The 21,209-nt window shown below is 21.7% G+C and overlaps 5 protein-coding genes across 5 annotated transcripts; 3 read left to right on the top strand and 2 right to left on the bottom strand.

Annotated features, from left to right (window-relative positions):
• Positions 1-114: 114 nt before the first annotated feature.
• SRAE_2000209800 (Proteasome subunit beta type-3) lies at positions 115-782 on the bottom strand (the record flags this gene model as incomplete). The annotated part of the gene is made up of 2 exons (XM_024653126.1): positions 115-609; positions 660-782. The coding sequence occupies 2 exons, from the start codon at positions 780-782 to the stop codon at positions 115-117; spliced, it is 618 nt and encodes a 205-aa protein (XP_024506634.1).
• A 2,718-nt stretch (positions 783-3,500) lies between these two features.
• On the top strand, positions 3,501-10,656 carry SRAE_2000209700 (Hypothetical protein; the record flags this gene model as incomplete). The annotated part of the gene is made up of 7 exons (XM_024653125.1): positions 3,501-3,842; positions 3,928-4,424; positions 8,329-8,696; positions 9,078-10,004; positions 10,044-10,119; positions 10,263-10,401; positions 10,450-10,656. 7 exons carry the CDS (start codon positions 3,501-3,503, stop codon positions 10,654-10,656), a joined length of 2,556 nt encoding a protein of 851 aa, XP_024506633.1.
• Positions 10,657-10,889: 233 nt separating this feature from the next.
• Positions 10,890-14,518, top strand: SRAE_2000209600 (Dbl homology (DH) domain-containing protein; the record flags this gene model as incomplete). The annotated part of the gene is made up of 2 exons (XM_024653124.1): positions 10,890-11,877; positions 11,931-14,518. The coding sequence occupies 2 exons, from the start codon at positions 10,890-10,892 to the stop codon at positions 14,516-14,518; spliced, it is 3,576 nt and encodes a 1,191-aa protein (XP_024506632.1).
• Positions 14,519-16,504: 1,986 nt separating this feature from the next.
• On the bottom strand, positions 16,505-18,106 carry SRAE_2000209500 (Innexin family-containing protein; the record flags this gene model as incomplete). The annotated part of the gene is made up of 2 exons (XM_024653123.1): positions 16,505-16,622; positions 16,665-18,106. 2 exons carry the CDS (start codon positions 18,104-18,106, stop codon positions 16,505-16,507), a joined length of 1,560 nt encoding a protein of 519 aa, XP_024506631.1.
• A 2,398-nt stretch (positions 18,107-20,504) lies between these two features.
• SRAE_2000209400 (Calcium and integrin-binding protein 1) lies at positions 20,505-21,207 on the top strand (the record flags this gene model as incomplete). The annotated part of the gene is made up of 3 exons (XM_024653122.1): positions 20,505-20,591; positions 20,646-21,053; positions 21,097-21,207. The coding sequence occupies 3 exons, from the start codon at positions 20,505-20,507 to the stop codon at positions 21,205-21,207; spliced, it is 606 nt and encodes a 201-aa protein (XP_024506630.1).
• Positions 21,208-21,209: the final 2 nt, after the last annotated feature.

The raw sequence follows: 21,209 nt of genomic DNA, 5'->3' as shown, positions 1-21,209 counted from the left end.
AAAAATAACTGTGTATTATTTAAAAAACTTATACAATTAAATAATTTAATTATTGTTAAAAATGTGAACATCGCCCACCTTTATGGGACAGAAGAAATAATTTTTATTAATTTCTTAATCCATACGAGCCTTAATTGTCTTCATAATAACCTTATCTTTTTGAATTGTGTAAATAACGGCTCCCCAACCTGAGGCGGAATCACGCTCAAGACCAGAAAGTAAACATTGAGCTGTAGCTTCAAATAACTCATCTGATGTCATATTTTCTTTCCAGAAACCTTCACAAACACCAAGAAGATATTCTGCTCCGGTTCCAACGCAAACAAAATCTTTTGGTTCAGCCATACAACCAATAACATCCATAGAAACAATAAATGGTTTTCCTGTTGTTTGATCTAATCCAGCAACAAGTGGTTCTGTGAAATAACTTCCAAAACGTTTTTGATACATTAAATTTGAAATTATGTTAGCAATAACTTGTGGTTTCATTACACGATTTTCTCTTAATTCATATAGTGACTTTGTAAATTCAATTCTGTCTAATAAAGTTTTGGCATCAGAAGCAAAACCACCCATTCCAACATATACTTTATCGGCAACTTTATGAATCTAAAAATTCTGATATTTATATCATTTTCATTTTATTCCATTTTACATACCTTTTTGTAGTCTGTTCCAACAGTCGTCATTTGTTCTCCATAACGCAAATCACATCCAATACAAACTGAATCTTTTCCTGCCATTGCAAGAACAGTACCACCATTATATGACATAATACCCATGATTCTTAAGTTTGTTTAGTAGAACTAAAAATGAAATCTAGTAAGTAAAAAATAACTTTTAAAAATGATGATTAGAGGGTATTATACCAACGGTATTATCTTAAGTGGAAAAAGTACTTAATATGTTTGACAATATAATTTAAAAATTTTATTTTATTTTTCTAGTATAGATTTAATAGTTTTTACAAAAAAAAAGTAATTTTTTAAAAGATTCTTGACTCTCTAAGTATATTAATTTTTAATTCATTATGATCAAATACACATTAAGGTAGTAAATCAAATTACTTACTGAATTTGTACTAAAATTACTATTGTTTTTAGTTCATGTTTAGTATGCCTATTTCTATGTAGTTCCAATGAAAATATATTTATAATGTAAATTATGTTTTTATTGTTTTAATCTTACAATAAAATAAATTTTTAAAATAGTGTCAGAAAAACTAGTTCTATATGATTTCTATATTAATCTCAAATTTTTTTTTTCTACTTTATACAGTAAAGATGAATTTCTATATTGTTGTTAATAATTTTAAGTCAACGTGTTATCTTATCAAAATACTGATATCACTTATCAGTATTATTGTAAATGAATTGTTTATTTTGTGAAGTTTTTTACTAAATTATTTTCAAATATGTTCTTTGTTGAAGCTAATTTTGTGGTATATTGTAAATTACTTGTTAAATATTTTGTTTTCTTTTGTTTTAAACAAACGTTTATTAAATTGTTGTATTTTTAGATTTTGTCTTCATGATGTTATAGTTTAACAAATAGTTTTTTTTTTTTTATCAATTTTGATATAAAAATTTTTAAATAATTAAATTTTCAAAACAACATTATTTTAAATTTTTTCAATGGTATTTTACAGTTACAGTATGAATACTATTTTTAACAAAAAGAAATTATATTTGTTGATAAAAACAAAGTGGGGTTTATAAGAGTAATGAATTTTAGCAATTTTTTTTACAAGGACTTTTAATTATATAAGGTATTACTTTAAAGGTAAAAAATATTAAGGATTAATGAATGATAGGCTGATAATAAAATTATTTATGTATGGGATTGATTTATAATTCAGATAAAATTTTGTAAACTGAAATTTCAAGTTAAATAGTCAACAACACAATAAAATATATCAATTGTCAATAAATATTTATAATTATGAAAGAAGAGTATAACCATAATTGTATAAAGTATAAAATTTTGTTTTTTTGACTTGAAGAATTTCTAATAAAAATAAACAAAATGTAACTTTTAGTATTATAATTGTATATTTTAATTATATAGTTGAAAAGACGAAGTATAACACATAAAACATTTTTATTTTAAAATGAATAAAAATACTTGATATAATAAATAAATTGTTTTTAATTTACCTAAATCAAAAGATGTTTTATAAGTAATGGCAAGGAATAATTAAAAAAAATGTAGATGTAAAAATAATATTTAACATTCTAATAGTTATATTATTTTGACATTTTACTTATCACTAATTCTAAAGTATTTATCTTTTAAATAATTATAAAATATGGAATCTTGAATGATAGTTTTTTGTTATTTTAAAAATGTTAATTAATCATAGACACAAAGTGAATTAATTTAATACATTTACTTTAATTATATTAAAAAAGTTTTTAAGTGAACAATTGAGGTAATAACAAGAAATTTTAATTTCTACGTTTTTAAGTATATAAATTACATTTATTTTATAAAATATATAAAGCAAAATAATTAAACAGTTTACATTTTTTTTTTATTGATGAAAAAATTAACAAATTAAATTATGTTTTGGGTCAACTTAATTGTAGGTATTATTTATTCAATTTTAAATGAAAAATTAATGAAATGTTTATGTATTGTTAAGATGTAGTTTTTGTTGAGAAAACTAAAAATTTTATTGATGTGTTATAAAAATGTACAATTTAATAAATAAATATCAGTTGATATGACTATATTATATTAACAATTTTGATGATCCATTTTAGGTTTTGAAAAATGAATATAGTTATAATTTACATTTAATAAGAGCTTATTTCTATAGAATTCATTTGATTCTTCATTTTATTTCATTTCAATAAAATTAAAAATAAATGAAAAATATAAACATTTTTAATTCATGTTTTTTAATACTTATTTTCATATGAGAATGTTCTTATCATGATATCATTTTTTTTTTAAAAATTATTATTAATTTAAAAAACATATAAATTCTCTTTAGTTTAAATAAGTACATATTTTTTAAAATATTAATATTAAATAATAAACTAAAACTTACCTCATATTTTATATTATTAATCCTTTTTTTATTTGGATATTTTATTTTTAAAAATCAGATTATCATTAAAAATAATATTATATTTGATATATTAAAAATCAAATTAAGCTTACTTCCCTTTTATTATATTAAAACCCATCACTTCTTCAATTAATCTTTTTATCAAACAAAAGACAGATAAGTAATATAGTTGGTTAAAAAAAGTATCTACCTTATTTGGTCAAATTTTATATAGAGAGCAAGAGTCAGAACTTTTCCAATTTTATCATATTTAAATGTATCATTTAATCATTTCTTATACATCTACATATAGTCAATTGATTTTATAATATTCACCTTTTAAATCTTATCATTGTTATTGATAGTATATGTCTTATAACCAATATATAACTATTTTTTTAATTTATTTATTTATATAAATAATTATGTTATTTTATAGATATTGATGACAGATAGTAATACAGAAACATTTTATTCGTCTTCAAACTCTATACTGGAACATATGATGAGTGAGTATAATAAAAATTCGATTGATGAAGAGCCTTCCATTAAAGAGGACCAATTTCAAAGAACAATTGATATCTTATCGATAGATGTTAATAAAACATTAAACAATGGAACTAAATCTATAAATAACCTTTCTGAACTACCAACAGAAGATAAACATTCAATTGACTTGGTGAATGAGGAAAACAATACTATTTCTAAACTTAATTTAAACAAAAATATTGAAAAAGGTGATAGTAAATATCATTTTACACAGACAAAAGATCTTAGTAGTGACAAAGTAAGTTATAAAAGAATTTATAATACAAAATAACCTTCTTTTTGGTAAAATACTTCATTTATTTCTTATGTCATTTATTTTTCAGATTCTTTTAAATGAAATTTATTCTTCTGTTGACAATATACCAGAAAAATTGCCCATTAATACTAAATTAGATAATTATCTTTTTACTAGAAATAATCTAAGCGAAAAAAATTGTATTGAGGCTACTAAAATGAAAAATAACACTACAACATTAAATTTTGATAAAAAAATAACAAAACCTATTTCTATATTACCAGAATTTTATGAAAAAAAGAATTTTGATTCACCTATATCTACATCTTCATTATTTTTATCAAATAACTCACCAACTGATTCACAATCATCACCAGACATTGATGAATATGATTTTGAGTGTTTAATTGTCGAAAATAATAATATTTCAACATCATTAGAAAGCATTAATGATTGTGAAATTTCAAATTCAATACAAAAATCTCAATTATTTGATAATAACACAATGATTAGAAGTATGGGTGATGAAAGCGTAAATTATTACAATTTAGAAAGTAACCAATCAAATAGTGTAAATAATCTTATGTAAGTTTCTTAATTAAATATTTAAAAAAAAAAATATTACATCACTTTAATTATTTATTATTTCTTGATTTAATTGATAAGCATTATAAATAAATTTAAATTGATTCCTTATTTAGAATGTATATATAAAAAAAAATAATTTATATAAAAATTCTAATTAGAGTTTTAAAAAAAAAATGTAGTTTATTTCTTTCATCAATATACTTTTTCCTATTTAAATTAATTTTGGTATAGTTAACATTGACAAATCAAAGTAAAATATATTTATAATTGTATGTTTAAAATTATAGTTTTATAATTAACGAAATATTTCTCTTACCCTATTATTTAATTTTTGTATTCAAGAATCAATTTGTAATTGTTAAAATATAATCACTTTTTTTTTATAATCAATTTATTTCTCATGTCAATATTGCCTTAATTAAAATTAATTTGCTAACTTAAAGTGTTTTAAATTGATGAAGGTAATTTTAAAGTGCTCTGTTAATCATATATAGTTACTATAATACTATTATATGTCTTGTTGAACAAGTCATATTATCATTTTTTTTATAATAGTAAATATATAAGATTTTCATTTATTTTTAAAATACTTTTTTCGTGTACTATTATAGTCAATTATTTTTTTTATGCTTGAAGTTATTATTTAAAACATTTTATCATTACTTCATTCATATATTTTCTTACTAATTGAAAACGTGTTAAAAGTTAATTTTTATATTCGTAATGCTTTTTTATTTTCTTAAAAAAATATGTTACTCATTAATAGTAATCATTAACATTTTATTTCTAACAAGTTATTCTTTTTAGTCAAAAAATTTTTTTATCATACTATTTCTATCTATTTGATTTTAATTATTATACATTTATTCATTCAATAACATTTCATATTTTTTTTTAAAGTGATCTTTGTTAGGTAGAAATTTTATAATTTTTAATATCTATATTAGATAATAACTTTATCTATTACATAATATTATTAAAAATTTTAATAATTATTAAAATTAAATTATTCTTCACTTTTGTAAAAATATTGTTAAAATTCACATAAAAAGTATTTTATCTTTTATAACATATATATAAATTATTCTCATAATTATATTATTTTCTATTACAAAACATTATTTTGTTCTTTTTTTTTCTAAAAACAGTCTTATTTAACAACAGCCTTTCATATTGAGATCATACTATATATATATATAAATCATTCATTTTTAACTAAAACATTATATGTAGAAAAAAAAAATAATAAAAATGTTCTTTCTTTCATTTACATTTTAATAATTAATGTCTTATTTAACTTTAAACATAAAATAAAAACTTCATTATTGGCTTTTTAATTAGACAAAGATACCAATAAAAATCATTTAAACAACTAATTTTATACATTCAACTTTAATATTTATAAAAAAAAAAAATAATTATTTTATACAAACTTTATTTTATGATCTTTTTTGTAAATCTTATATATTATTTTATTTTATATCAAGTTATTGTTTGATTAATCAACTTATTGTTATATATAAATTTCATCTTTGTATATTGCCATTTTAATACATTTTTTCTTTTGTACAAAAAAATTTTTCTATATAATTTATTTCTTATATATTGATTATTATATTTAATTAACCATAAAATTTTTATTTAATTTTTTTTATACAAAATAATAAGTTTACTTAATTATGATTTATAATTAAATACCTAAATTAACTATATAGTAACATTGTATTTTGAAATACATTTTCTCAACCTATAAATCAAACCACATGAAATTAATCTAACCAAAAAATAAATACTACTTTTTATAATCATCTCTTACACTAATATATATATATATATCCTTTTCAACAAAAAAGGCCATCACCAACGATCACAGAAGTGTTAATCATCTTAATCAAAATAACAATAATTATAAAATATATGTATACATATATATGTGTAGTAATAATTTTCGTACTTTAAATTTCTTTATTTAAAAATATTTCTTTTTTTTTTTTTTAAAAAAACATATATCAAAATTTAAAAATAAAATTATTTTACATTTTTTTAAAACAAATAAATTTAAATCATAGTCAAAAAAAACATATCATAAATCTACATTTCACCCATATTTTATTTAGTTATATTTTTTAATAATAAATTATCTTATTTCTAAAATTTTATTTTTTAAATAATAAAAAAAAAGCATAAATGTTTTTTATATTCTATTGTATACAATAAAAATATTATATGAATCTTAATGAAAATGTTGTTATATTACTAATTGAACTATATATAACTAATACAAAAATATTTTATTATTATAACTTTTTACTCCTCCTATATATAAGTCATATTTTTATACTACTATTTGAATATTTGTAATGATACGTTTTGTATCTATAATATCTTAAGATGTTTTTCTACTTGACCATTAAAACTTTCAGATTTGTTTTGTAAACTTATTATTATTTTATTATTTCTTCTCTTTCATATTATTTATATTACTTTACATACATTTTTATTTTTGATCTTGATGTGTCCAATAGACTTGTTTCTTTGTTACTGAAATATTATAGTAGATTTATATATTTGATATCCTCAAAATATTCATTTACTTCTCTTTCAATTACGAGCTTTTTCAATTAGTCAAACATAAGGGTATATATTATATAATTCTTTCATTTTTTTTTTCTTATAAAATTTTACAATTTATTTTATATAAATAACTATTTAAAAAATCCTATTTCTCCAAATCATTAAGTTTAATGAGACCCTTCTTTTTTATACTTTTAAATTTTTAAGTGGTTTAGATATTTAACAGTTATCAAATTATCCATAGTAATATATAAACTATTATTAGGCTTAATTCTTCAACCACCCTCATTTAGCTTACACAAGAAAATAAATAATATCTATTACAGTGGTATTACTCAAATATCAGAAAAATCATCTAAGATGACTGCCATCATATAAATACTTTTAAAGATAATATCAAGATGATATACTCTCATATAGTTAAATGCCACATTTTTAATATATAATTTCATTTTCATTTTATACATTTCCTCTATTATTAATCTAGTTTTTTTTTTTCTAAATCTTTTTTTTTCTAAACTATTTAAACGTCATTTTTGTAATGATATATACAATTATTTATATAAATATAATAGAAAGTTACTCTCTACATATAATTATACTTTATCATATTCATTCAAGTTAATCTAAACCATATTTGTTATATTCTTTTTATCAATAAGATAACTTGATTAATTATAGTATAATCAATCTATAAATTTAACTCATAATTTTAAATATTTCCCACCTATGGTGTAAAATGAATGCTATGTAGTTATAACCTTATTTATTTCTATTTATATATATAGAATTCTATTCAACAAGGCCATTAACTTCCTACTACTTATTTTTATCATTTAAAATCATCCTTACAAATTTATAAGTATGCCAATCATAATTATATACTTTTTGTCCTGGCACTGTCACTAACTATCTTGTACAAGAATATTAATACTTTAAAGTAATTCTAATCCAATGACATATCTTTAAGAATATTTGCACAAAAACAAACAAGATCACCAGAAATATCTAAGATATTTTCTTTGTAAGACGCATTTGTCTATTAATAAAAGACATCTTTTAAAATGCTACCTTTTCGCGGTATTTTATGTATTATATAATTTTATTTTACCCTAGAATAAATTGTGTTCTTTTTTTTTTAATAATGTCATTACTTGAATGTTAAAAGAAATAGTACAATTTTTTTTATTATATATTTATATTTTAAACAAATTTTTTTATTTAATTTTTAAATTAAAAATTATTTTTTTGTTATTTATTTCAACAACTTTTTTTTTTATATAAAAGTTATAAAAATTAATTAATTATTTTTGATCATTAATTTTAGTTTCGAGTATCCATCTTCTAAAGATTCTCCAACAAACTCTGAGAAAGTGAAAACAGAAGATATCATAATTGAAAGGGAACGTGATCCATTATCGCCAACAACAATTCTTCCACCACCTTCTTATAAAGAAGCTTGCCAATTTTTATTAACAAAAGGTGAAGAAGTTAAAAAAAAAGTATTTACATCACAATTTGAAAAAAATATTTTATTGAGAAGGAGTAGCTTATTGAGGCAAAATTCTATTAGATATAAAAAAGGTGATCCAAGATCAATTTTATTTTTATCTAAACAAAGTCGTTCACTTTCAAGAGAGGGTGTTTCTAAATTATTTAGAGGAGAAGAAGGTATTAAAAATTTGGATAAAACAGGTATGTTGTCTTACGACTTTACTATTACTAAATAATAATATTATTTAAATTTTTTATTTGTTATTTATGATAATATAATTTAATAATTATTTAAGTGATAAGGTATTTTTTTTTCTAAACATTTAATTATTACTACATTTTATTTAATGAAATTTTTTAGTAGAAATTACAAATTTAATATTTTTTATTACATAAAAAGTACAAAATTTAGTAGTGTGTAAATTTTTATTAACTAATTTATAATTAGTATATAAATTTTAATTATTATTAAAATAAGTTTTTAATATAATTTGTGTTTTATTAGGAAGATTGTTGTAAAATCTTTTTTATATTATCATTTTAATAATATTTATGTATTTTTTTTTATTTTTTAAATTTTAGTGTATAATAAGAGTATTAAATTGTCAAAGTCATTTAATAAAATAGAAGAAAATAATTTGTTGAGTGATTACAAAACGTCAAAACATACCATTTCAACATCAGTTTTAGAGAAGGGTGATTGTTTTGAAAAAAATTTAGACAAAATTTATTGTAATTTGTCAGATTCATTGAAATCTATCGATTCTGTTACTGATAATTCTTTGTTTAATAATATTGGGACCATGGAGTCTTCTAATGTATTAAGTCAACAACAAGAAAGTAATTTTATTATTGAAAGTCATAGTGGAATATCTTTAAATGATGGCAAAGATTCACTTTTAAATCAGGAAATATTACAAAGTTCAAAAGAAGGAAGTTTTGATTTTGATGATGTTGTTGAGTCAACACCTGTTTTGTATGGACCTTCATTTTCATTAAGCAAAATTAGTGAAAATACAGATTCAATGGAAGAACCGGTAGATATTGCTCCAAAGTTTCATACAGTTAAAGAAAGATCTTGTGAAAGGAGAGGTTCATTGTCTATATTTGGTGTTACACCACATCGTCGTGGTAGATCAGAAGATAACACATTTATGAATAAAGATAAAACTAATGTGCTTCCATTTGACAATGATCAGGAGGTGTTTCTAGCAAACAATCCATTGGAAAGTGTTGAAAATGTAGCGATACGGGATAGATCAAAGAATGGTCGAGATGTAGTTGGATCTTCAAGAGAAAGCAAATGTAAAAGTCAATTTTTGACGGTGGGAAATTATGGAATTCAATGTTTGTCAAAAAGTAGTACTGATCTAACAGATCTAGAAACTTCTAAAGAAAGTGAATTGGAGTTTACAAAAGAATTGGAGACTTCGTGTGATGATATCAATTTACCAGTAATTCAATCAACCACTTCACTAATTGTTTCAAAAAATGACAAAAAAGATAAAAGTTCGTTGAAAAAAAAAGACAATAATTTATCATCTTTAGAAAACAATATGTCTAAGCGACATGATTCATTAAAAGAATTTAATTTAACGGAGAAAGAAAAAGAGTTAGAGGAAAAGTAAGTTTTTATTTATTTTTGTCTATGGACATGTTTTTGCCCAATGCTTTTTTTGTTTAATTATTATTTGACACAAATAGTGTCTCCTTTATGTTATTATATTTTTACTAACCTGCATGTATTGTCTTTGAATGCCTTTTCAGTTGTAAAATTAATAAACTCAAAAAACCATCTACAAAATCTACTAAATTTAGATTGACATCCAGTATTAGTAAAGCAAAAAGCAATGATAAGGGTTCCAAAGGTATATTAGGCTCATTGTTTGGTGGAAAAAAGAAAAGTGTAAGTTACTTTTATTACATAAAATTAATTATTTTATATAAAATTTAGTCAAAACCATCCCTACAAGGTATATTTCCAAATTCTGGACTTGGTTCAAAGACAATATCAGAAGCGACATTTGAATCAATTAATCAGAGTTGTAATTTGATTGTTGGTGATCAAAAAAAAAGTTCCACACTCCCCATTGATGTTATGAAAACAAAAAGTCAAGTTTCATTTACCACAACAGATGTAATTATGGGTAGGTTTTATTAAACAAAATTCTTAAATTTTTTTAAAAGTTTTTGACAGTACCCCACATTTATTTTTAAATGTCATTTTGTTGTTTTCATTCCATTAGATACATCTTAAAGGGCATTTTTTAAAATCATTCCTTATTCTTAACAAACATTTATAATTATTAAAAGTTAAAAAAGACATTAAAATATATTTCATCATATGTGTTATATTCATAACTTATATTCGTTATATTTATTTACATTTATTTAATGGAAACTATACCTAATGAACCTTCTTATAAAAATACTGGAAGACGACATTCATCAGCCATTATTGAGAGTACCTTAGGTGGTAAAGAAAAGAAAAATCGCATTTCTAAGAAGATTAAGATACATAATACTTCAAAGAAAGATTATCCCTCTGGAAAATTACCCAATTTGAAGGTCATATGTAGTTTTAATGTTGATAATTGTTTGCCTGAAATCGATAGTAATGAGGATGTTCAATTTACTAAACGAATCTTGGAATATAATTGGTTTTCAATGTCTGATTTAAGTTTACTGGAAAATGATAATGAGTATTCTAGTAATTGTGATCAACTTTTAGAGAATGAAATTAGACCTCGTAGACATAGTCATAGTAAAGTTAGATCTAAAAATGTCAAAGATGATATTTGTATTTATTTTCAAGATGGACATTCTTATTGTTCAATTGATTTATCAGAATTGTTATCCTCTAAAGAAGAACTTTATAATGTTCCAGAAAATGTTGTAATTACTGATGATATGTGTTACTTGGATTTAAATACTCTCGAATTTAAACCAACTAATCGAACGATTTTACCTTCAAATAATGAGGGCGTTACTATTTCTCTTAGAAATGAAAATAATTTATCAAAAGTAGATCATTTAGGAAATGTAGACGTACCAAGTTGTTTAATTGATATGCATCCTCATAATTTATCTCCTGAGCTAACTTCTTTTCGGTTTGTAAGAAAAACTTCTTTACCTAAACAAACATTATCACGTAGTAATAGTGAATATTTATATAATAGTGGAAATAAAATATTTCGTAATAATTTAAATTCTGCTGTTTCCACTAATTCTAAGAATTTACAAACTCACTCATTAATAAATGTTTTTGAGGATTTTATAAAACTTAAAATTATTCAAAAAATTTCTGGAAGAAAGTATTCTCATAGTCCACCTAATAAAATTATTAAGACAAATTTAGAAAAACAAAATTTATTAAAAAAAAGTATTTATAGTATTTTTATAAATTGTAAATATTCAAAATTTGTATATTTTTAGGTTTACCTGATGACATAAGAACAGCATTAAATTCACATTCTCAGTTTAGTGGTACAACAAATCAAAATACACCTTCAGGTACAGAAACACGTAAAATATCAACAGACTTAGTATCATTACATTCAGCTATTTCTAATAAACATCATAACGCTGAACTATTGAAAATGTCTGATTGGGCAGAATATTATAATTGGGATCCTCAAAATCAAGATTTATATAAACATCCAGAGTTTAAAAAATTGTCAAGAACCGAAAAAGAAAAACAAAACACTATACGAGAATTAGTAGGTACTGAGAAGAATTATTGTGAAGTTCTTTTATTATTACGGCAATGTTTCAATCATAACCTTCGTGAAGAATCAATTTTTGTTAATGACGGTGATGTTAACCTTGTACCACAACCGGCTACAGATAATCTTATAAAATTTCATATGTCGTTTTTGTCATCACTTAAATCAAGATTAGAAGAATCTGTAGTTATTACAGAAATTAGTGATATAATTTTAAATTATTTTGCCAATCAAAATAGTTTAAATGTTGTTTATGCAAGTTACACTGAATTATGTTCTGGATCTGATGAAATGAAACGGTTATACGATGTAACATATTCCAAGAATACTAAATTTAATAATTATTGTAATAAATTAAATAAAGATGTATCTTTTAAAGGAAGAGATTATAAAAGTTGTTTAGGACTTTTATCACAAAGATGTACCAAGTATCCAATGTTGTTAGAAAGAATTGCAAAATCAGAAAAAAATAAAGATCTATTTGAAAAAGCCTCTGCTGCTTATGAAACTATGAAATTATTTACAGCTACTATTGATAATAATTTAAATAAGTATCAAATTAATAAGTTATGGGATTCTTTTAAACAAATGATTGATAAAAATTCATACGGTTTGTATTGTGGACAAGCATTTACTTTACAGGATTTAATTTATCAAGCTCCGTGTAATTCAAGAAAAATTGTTTGCATAAGTAGAGCGGATTATTTTAGGCAATCTAGGAAAGGACGTGAAGAAAAAAGTATATTACTTTTGGCGTTATTTGATGATATATTAGTTTTTTTTGTTATTAAAAATAATATAGCATACTTCTTTAATTTGGATAATCATCAGGCTGTATTTTCTATAAAACATACTTCAACAAGACCAATTGAAAGGCAAAGTAAACTTGTAATTATGCATTTAAGTAAAAAAAATACTGATATGATTATTCTTCGTTTTACTGACAAAGAAAAGATGCAAGATTTTGAAACAGCATTACGAGAAACAAAATCAAAAATAAAACATTTCGGTGATGATGAGGAAGATGAATATGAATTATTATCTACACATAGGAAACAAGATGTTGTTTCTAGAAATAATCTTCATTATGCTCCAATTGAAGATACTTTTGGTTTGGATGCAAAAACATTTGAAAAATATAATACTTGGTGGTCTGAAATGGAATCAATTTTTGATAATAGAAAAACTGAAGATCTTATGATAACTAAATATGTTCAAGATAGGATATCTTGGTATAAACAATTGAAAACACATATTGCTTCAATGCCATTTGCCAAAAATAAACAAATCCCTAGTAAAACAATAAAAGCAATTTATGATAAATTTGATGAGTTAGATAGAATTCGAGTTTTTGACAATGCTGAATATATAGAATGTCTTAAGAAATTAGAAAGAGACGATTGTAAGGATCTTTTTGATACATGGAATGGAATATTTTGTAAGAATGATTCAGATGATAGTGATTCTGATGGGAAGAAAAAAAGTTGTGTTAAAAGAGTTTCTACTTATGCTGGACAGCAAGATAAATCAAATACAAAAGCTATCTTATCAAATTATAGGAGACATACTACTGTTCCAGATTTATCAGCAGACGAGGTAAATTTATCTCCAACAAAAGAAGACTTGTCAAATTTTGCCCTGATAAGAGGTGATAACTCAAGGAGAGCAGCTGAAAAGTTATTAAAAGAAAATATAGAGTTAAGATCAGAAGTTGTTAGACTTCGTTCAGATGTTACATTAATGGCGGCTCAAGTGGCATCATTAAAAGGATGTAAAAATATTGATTCATATTCTAATTCAAGTAAGCTTGAAGAGTTACGTGAAAAACAAATGGAACTTGTAGAAAGAGAAAAGAAAAACAAGGAACTATTTGATGCACGTGAAAAAGAATTAATTGAGAAAGAACAATTACTGGTAGAAAGAGAAACAAGGTGTGAAATAACAGAAAAAGATTTACTGACGAAATGGCAAGCTTACTACAAACACAAGGTAAATCCAACATCTGGAGGTTCTTCAACAAGTTTAATGCATGATTCAGAAATGCCTTCAACTCCAATATCAGAAAATCCATATAATTTACCTCATGCTGGTTGTTATAGTGAAAGTATAAGTAAAGTCATTTGTAATAGTAAAGAAAACAGTTTTGTGTTTTCACCCATGGAACAGTCAACACGGTCGAATGGACTGCCTACAAAATCGAAGTCTCATTCATCAATTCACTCTGACAACCGTCAAATAAATGCACTTCCAGTTCATTTAGCTTCAAAGAGTGAGATAACAAAAAACAAAAGGAAATAAAATGGAAATATTTATGCAACGGAGCTTATTTTTAAAAATTTATTATTGTCATTTTAGTATTAAAGGATTCAATCAAAATATAAATAATACTTTATTGTCATTTAAATTATTGTATTAAACAATATGATATATTGTTTTTAATTTTTTAATAAAGTTGTACACAAACCAGATTATCAGAAAAATACCCGTCAAAATGCTCCATACTTTCTATGTGTCAGAATTTAAAAAAATTATTCAATAATATTGTTTTACAACGAATTTAATAAAATAAAATAAAAAAAATACTATCCCAACAATAAAATTTAAAAGGATAACAACTTTTATTAATTTTTAAACATTTAAAAAAAAAATAATAGTTTAAGTAAAGAAAAGTTTTATTTTAATATAATTTTCTTCTTTTCTTTATTTTTTGTACCACGAATATACAATAACCGCAAAATTTAAATTCATCTTATGAAAACTAGAAATAAAAAAATTTACATATGATATCATGAATAGTTGTAAAAATACTTTAATAAAAAACACACAAATATATATATTTATTTTATGAATAATTGCTGTAACAAATTTTGAACTAAAATAAAATTATCATATAAATATAATTAAACTTACATTGTAAAATTATTTTTATTATAATAGATTTTTAAAAAGTTTTATTTTCAAAGTTCAAATGGCGTATATTTTATATTAAAATTGTTTTGTAAAAAATATGTGTTAACAAAAATAAATAATGCACATTGTCAGAAAAATTTCCGACTAATTGGTAAACAGCGGAAAAAAATGTTCATCGGGTTGTGAGTGAACTTTAAAATAAAATTAATTTTAATAAACTTTTCTAAAAAAAAGAACTAATAACTTAAAGCATAAGCATTTTTGTAAAAAAAATTTGATTTCATGCATATTGCTGCAAAATTTACTTTATTAATTTTAAAATGAAATTTAACAAAAAATGTTTTTGATGTTGACTTTTTGTAAAAAAAAATATAAAAGTTAGAAGTGGGATTTTGAGATTGAACCTGAAATTTCTAATTAGTCAAAACTTCTTATAAAATTTCATTTTCATTTTTAGAAACTTCTATACTTTTTATCGATCATAACTTTGTTATAAAATAATTATTTTAAACAATAACCAGACCGTATTATTCATTTTGTTGTGATCTTTTGAAAACAGAAAAGATAAAAAAGTTATTTTTTCAGTCTCAAAAATTATATTTTATAATCATTTTTTTAAAACTATCTAAAAATTATCATTTTCCAAAATTGAATTCAAACATATTTTTTAAAATTAAACTTTTTTCAAAAAAACGTTATAAACTTTTTTTGAAATGAAGCCATTGATACAGGGTTTTTGATGGAAGATGGATAAGGCTCTGGAGTATATTATACTAATAATCCAGAAATAAATTTAAATTTTTTAGTTAGTAATTATAAGATACATTAAGTACCAAAATTTAAGTATTTTAATATTTGTAAAAATAAAAAATTAATGTACTAATTTATGATTAACATTAAGTTTTTAATTCATGAATAATTTCCAAGAATATTCTCCTAAAATAATAACTTTGAAGTTTCTAAAAATAAAAATTAAAAAAAAAAGTTATCTTTTTAATACAAAATTTATTGTAAATAGTTGGCCAATAAATTATACTATCATACATTTTACGTTTTATAATATTAATTATTTTTAGACAAAGTTAAAAAAAGTTACAAATATATTTAAGATACATTATATCATTGCAATAAAAGTATGGCCTTATAATTTGAATACAAAGTCATATTTGATAAAATATTTTTTGTAAAAATATCATACATATCTGTACATCATTATTTTAAAACATTAAAAAATGGTAGTTGAAAAGTTATATCTAATCTGCTAATTATTTATATACTTCAAAAGTGTTATAGAAATTTATAATGAAACAGCAAGATACTGCTAGGAGCATACCATTCAGGTATCTTACTAATATCATGTTGGAGGCAGCAAAATTATAGATTATATGGTACAACTTCTTCAAATGTACTTTTATACAAATCATTTCCTGTTGAGGTTGTTGATGTCTTACCACTTTCTATTTGTTCTCCATTATGAACAATTATTTTTTTTCTATAAATATTAATAATAAATTTTAATTTAAAAAAAAATTACATTTGTGTAGTTTTTTGTTTAAAATTTGGTAAATTATCATTTTCAATAGTAATTTCAATATCTTTTTTATTATTACTATAATCATTATTATTAGATGGTTCATGAGAATTTTCAGCATAATGTGCAACTTTATTACTAATACCAATAAATGAAGTTTCATGTCTTCTTGGGGTAAAATGTTCAAATTCCATCCAATTTCTTGCCTGAAATTCTTTCCATAAATTTATTACAGTATTCATTACTATTAAATCTCCAGCATGATTTGACATTAATCTTAATACAAAAACACCATCAGTATGAAGAAAATCAAAAACAAAAGCTTCTAATAAATGTGATGATGGTGGTAAAATTTTTTTTACATTACTTATATCTTTTTTTCCACCAAAAATATCATCAAACATTTTATATCTTTTTTTACCATTATATGAAAGGTACTTTTTTCTATCAGTATTTTCTTTTATATACATAAATTTTAAAATATAATGTAATTTTTCAATTCCAATAAGACAATTACTCATCCAATATATAAGTGAAGCAATTGTAATAGAAGCAAGTATTAGATACCACAACCAAAAAAAAGCAAAAACTTTTTCATTTAATATATTTATCAATAATGCACATTGAACTGTATATCTATTTAAATTAGCAAGATGTCTTACCTCAAAATCACATAATGTTACACGTGGAAAATGTCCTGATTCAGTCCATGGTTTACCATTATATAAATCATGTAAAACTTGAATACCAAAAAAAAAGTGTTCATCATTTTTGAGTGCTTTATTAAGAAGTACAAATTGAATTATTATATTTAATGCATATATTGTTTTAATAAATAAATATAAACATGTCATATATTGTCCTTTCAATAAATTTGATAACTTAATTTTTGAAAAAAATGACATTGGTCTATTAATATTAGAATTATAATCTTGCATATCTAAAAAATCAAGAAAAGAATTAGATAAACTAAGTAATGCTTTTTCTCTTTCTTCTTCATCCATCATTCCTCTTATTTCAACACCAGCTGAAACCATATTTTGAATATTTATACCACATTGCCAATTCATTAATCTCCATATGATACATGGTAAAGAAAACATTAATGCTTCAGCAATTAATATAAAAGGTACCCATTGATAATAACCAATTTGTTTTTGTTCTCTAGTAGAATGATCATCAGGAATATTTTCATACATTGGTACCCAGTAAGTATTTTGTATCCAACAATAACTTTCAATATATTGTTCCATTGATTCTTTTGAATGTGGATTAATCCAACATTCTATTGGTGTACCACCATATTGTTTAGCTGATATTAATAAACATGCCACTGCTAACATTATTGGGGTATAATAATAATTTAATCTATCAGTGAAATCATCATCACCACGTAGATGTAATGATTGTATAAAAGCTCTTGCTAATGTAGCATGAAAAAACATGCCTCGTTTACGATATTTACGATGATCCTCAATATATATTTTTTCCTTATTACTAAAAAAGTTTTTTTTTTAATAAAAATCTATCAAATATTTATTATGAATAAATATAACAAAACAAAAAATAAAAATTAATATTATTATAGTAGATAAATAATAGCAAAAAAATTACAAAAAAAAAAACAATTTATCAAAAAATGTAATTTTAAAAAAATCTTATTTTTTTATTTTTATATTTAGAAAAAGTTTAGAAAACTTAATGATGATTTAATTATGTTAAAAGTAATTTTTAATCGACTAAGTAAAAACTTTATTTTAACAATACTTTTTAATACAAAATTAGAGAAATAAATATTGAATAAAAATAAAAAAAAGAATTTTTTTCTTCCTGTTAATTTCGCACTTATTTACAAATACAACTATGCTAAACTTATATTTTGTTTATTCCTTTGTGGTAGATCCAATCTAATTTTAAGAATAGATTATAAAATATATATATGATATATCAATAGAAAATGGACACTAGGCATTTTTGTTAGAAAAATTACATTAATATTTAAAATGAAGAAGATACCATTTATTGAAAAAAGGATTACATTTTATATTAAGGATATATTATTGTTTAAAGTTGTTAAATTCAAACTATTTTATCACCTTTGTATAAAAAAAAAAATAAATATATATATATATAGAGGGATTGTAAAATTAAAAATGTAAAAGAAGAGTCATTTTGAAGATAAACATGGAAAGGTGAGCTTTTCAAGTTATATATAGTATAAATGGTAGTGTGAATTGTGTAATGATGTTGTGATGGGTAAAACTTTTAGAATAGAAAAAAAAAGACTATATATTAATACTATTATATTGTTATGTTTTTAATTAAGAAACTTAATTGACTTACCATTCAGTTTTCTGCCACATCAGGTTATGATGAATTAAAGAGATTACTCTCTTAAATGATCTCAAAATCTCTCTATTATTAAATTTTTCTTTTTCAAATTTTCAACATAAAATATTATATTATATATATATATATATATTAAAAATATTAATCAAATAGTAAATTATTGTAATTAAAAATATAACTCTAAAAGAATAATATAAAATTATTAATTAATCAAAAGTATTTTATACAAAAAAAAAATTTATTAAAATTTTTTGAAACAATACATAATTTATTAATAAAATATACTAAAATAATATTTTAAATGTTATTTTATTAAAAATGTTTTTATTTACTAGAAAATAATTAATAAAATATATATGTTTTATGAGTAAAAAATTTTTTTAAATGATATTTTAAGATAAATTAAAATTATTATTATTTTCTTTAAAGTAATTATACTTCATATAAAATAAAACATACATCAATTATAATAATGATGCATTTAATAACTGTTGCATAATGATAAAAATAATGGTAAAATATATTTTTTTTTATTAATAATTATATTACTTTCTATTAATTATATGTTATTGAAGCAACAATCACTGTCATAATCTTTATTTGGATTTTCATTTTATTTTTATATATTTATATGCTTTTAATTTACAATTATTCCCAGATATTTACCTGATAATTATAAATATTGTTGCTTTCATATACAACCTTTTATCCTCATTAATTTTAATGTTAGCTTCCTTTGGATTTTTATTAGTTAAAATTATAAAAATAGTGTGAATATACCTTTTTAATGGACATTTTAGGATAAATAAAAGTATCACAATATATGCACACAAAATATAATCATTTAATTGATTATTTATAAGAAAAGATTTAAAAAAGATAATATAGTTTATTTTAAATTATGTAATATTTTAAAAAGCTTTTTATTTTATGGTATATTTTTAAAGTAATATTTTTCTTTTAATAAAATAAATTGAAATAAATGTCTTTTTCATACAAAATTTTTAACTTTTTTTTTTTAAAAAAAGTAAATCAATTTATGTTAGTATTAAAATAATTTTTATAATAAAGTTCATTGTTATACTATTCTTAAGCTTTATAATTTCAAAAGCAACCCCATAATAATGGTTCGTCTCTGATAATATTTCCAAGTTTTCAAACATATATAGTGTAACTGAGTAAAATGTTAGAGAATGGCAGTATTATTTTAATCAACAACTTTTCCTTTTATTTAAAGTAAACTTGCTTCTTCCTAACAATATATATATCCACTCTCTAAAACATATAAATATATTTTCTCTTACTCTTTGATAAAGAGAAAAGGCAAACATTTTGAGAAAAATAATATAATAGAGAAAAAATTTTTAATTTGCCATTTTAGATAGTTGTTAAAATAAAATTAATACTATTTTTTAACTGTAAAATTATAAATTTTTTTTTTGTGTATTTAAAATAATTTATATATAAATATATATATATATTTTTATTAATACAATGGGAAATCGTCCAAGTAGTTTAAGTGATCTTAATTTATTTTCTAAAGGTGGTGTCTTTAGTAGAGAACAATTAGAAGAATATCAGGTAAATTATATTTATTTATATGTTATATATATATAAATAATTTTAATTTTTAAGGATTGTACATTTTTTACTAAAAAAGATATCTTACGTTTATATAAACGTTTTAATGCATTAAATCCAAATAAAGTTCTTCCAAATATGCAAGGAACCCGACCATCAATAATAACATTAACCTATGAAGAGGTAGAAAAAATGCCAGAATTAAAAGAAAATCCATTTAGAAGAAGGATATGTCAAGTTTTTTCTGAAGATGGAAGTGGAAATTTAACTTTTGATGATTTTTTAGATATGTTTTCTGTTTTTAGTGAAATGGCACCATTACAACTTAAATTAAAATATGCTTTTAGAATTTATGATTTTGATGGTGATGATCAAATTGGACATGATGATTTAAGTAAAATGATAAGATGCCTGACAAGAGATGAACTAAGTGATGAGGAAGTTGAATTTATCATTGAAAGAGTATGTTTATTTTAAATATTCAAATTATTTTTTTATTTTTAAGATTATTGAAGAAGCTGATCTTGATGGTGATGAACAGATATCATATGCAGAATTTGAACATGTAGTATCAAGATCACCTGATTTTATAAGAACATTTCATATTCGCATATAAAA

Source organism: Strongyloides ratti, assembly GCF_001040885.1.
Source record: "Strongyloides ratti genome assembly S_ratti_ED321, chromosome : 2".
In the NCBI taxonomy this organism is placed as follows: domain Eukaryota; kingdom Metazoa; phylum Nematoda; class Chromadorea; order Rhabditida; family Strongyloididae; genus Strongyloides; species Strongyloides ratti.
The sequence above is the reverse complement of the archived record's forward strand: the minus strand, read 5'-3'. Positions and strand labels throughout refer to the sequence as shown.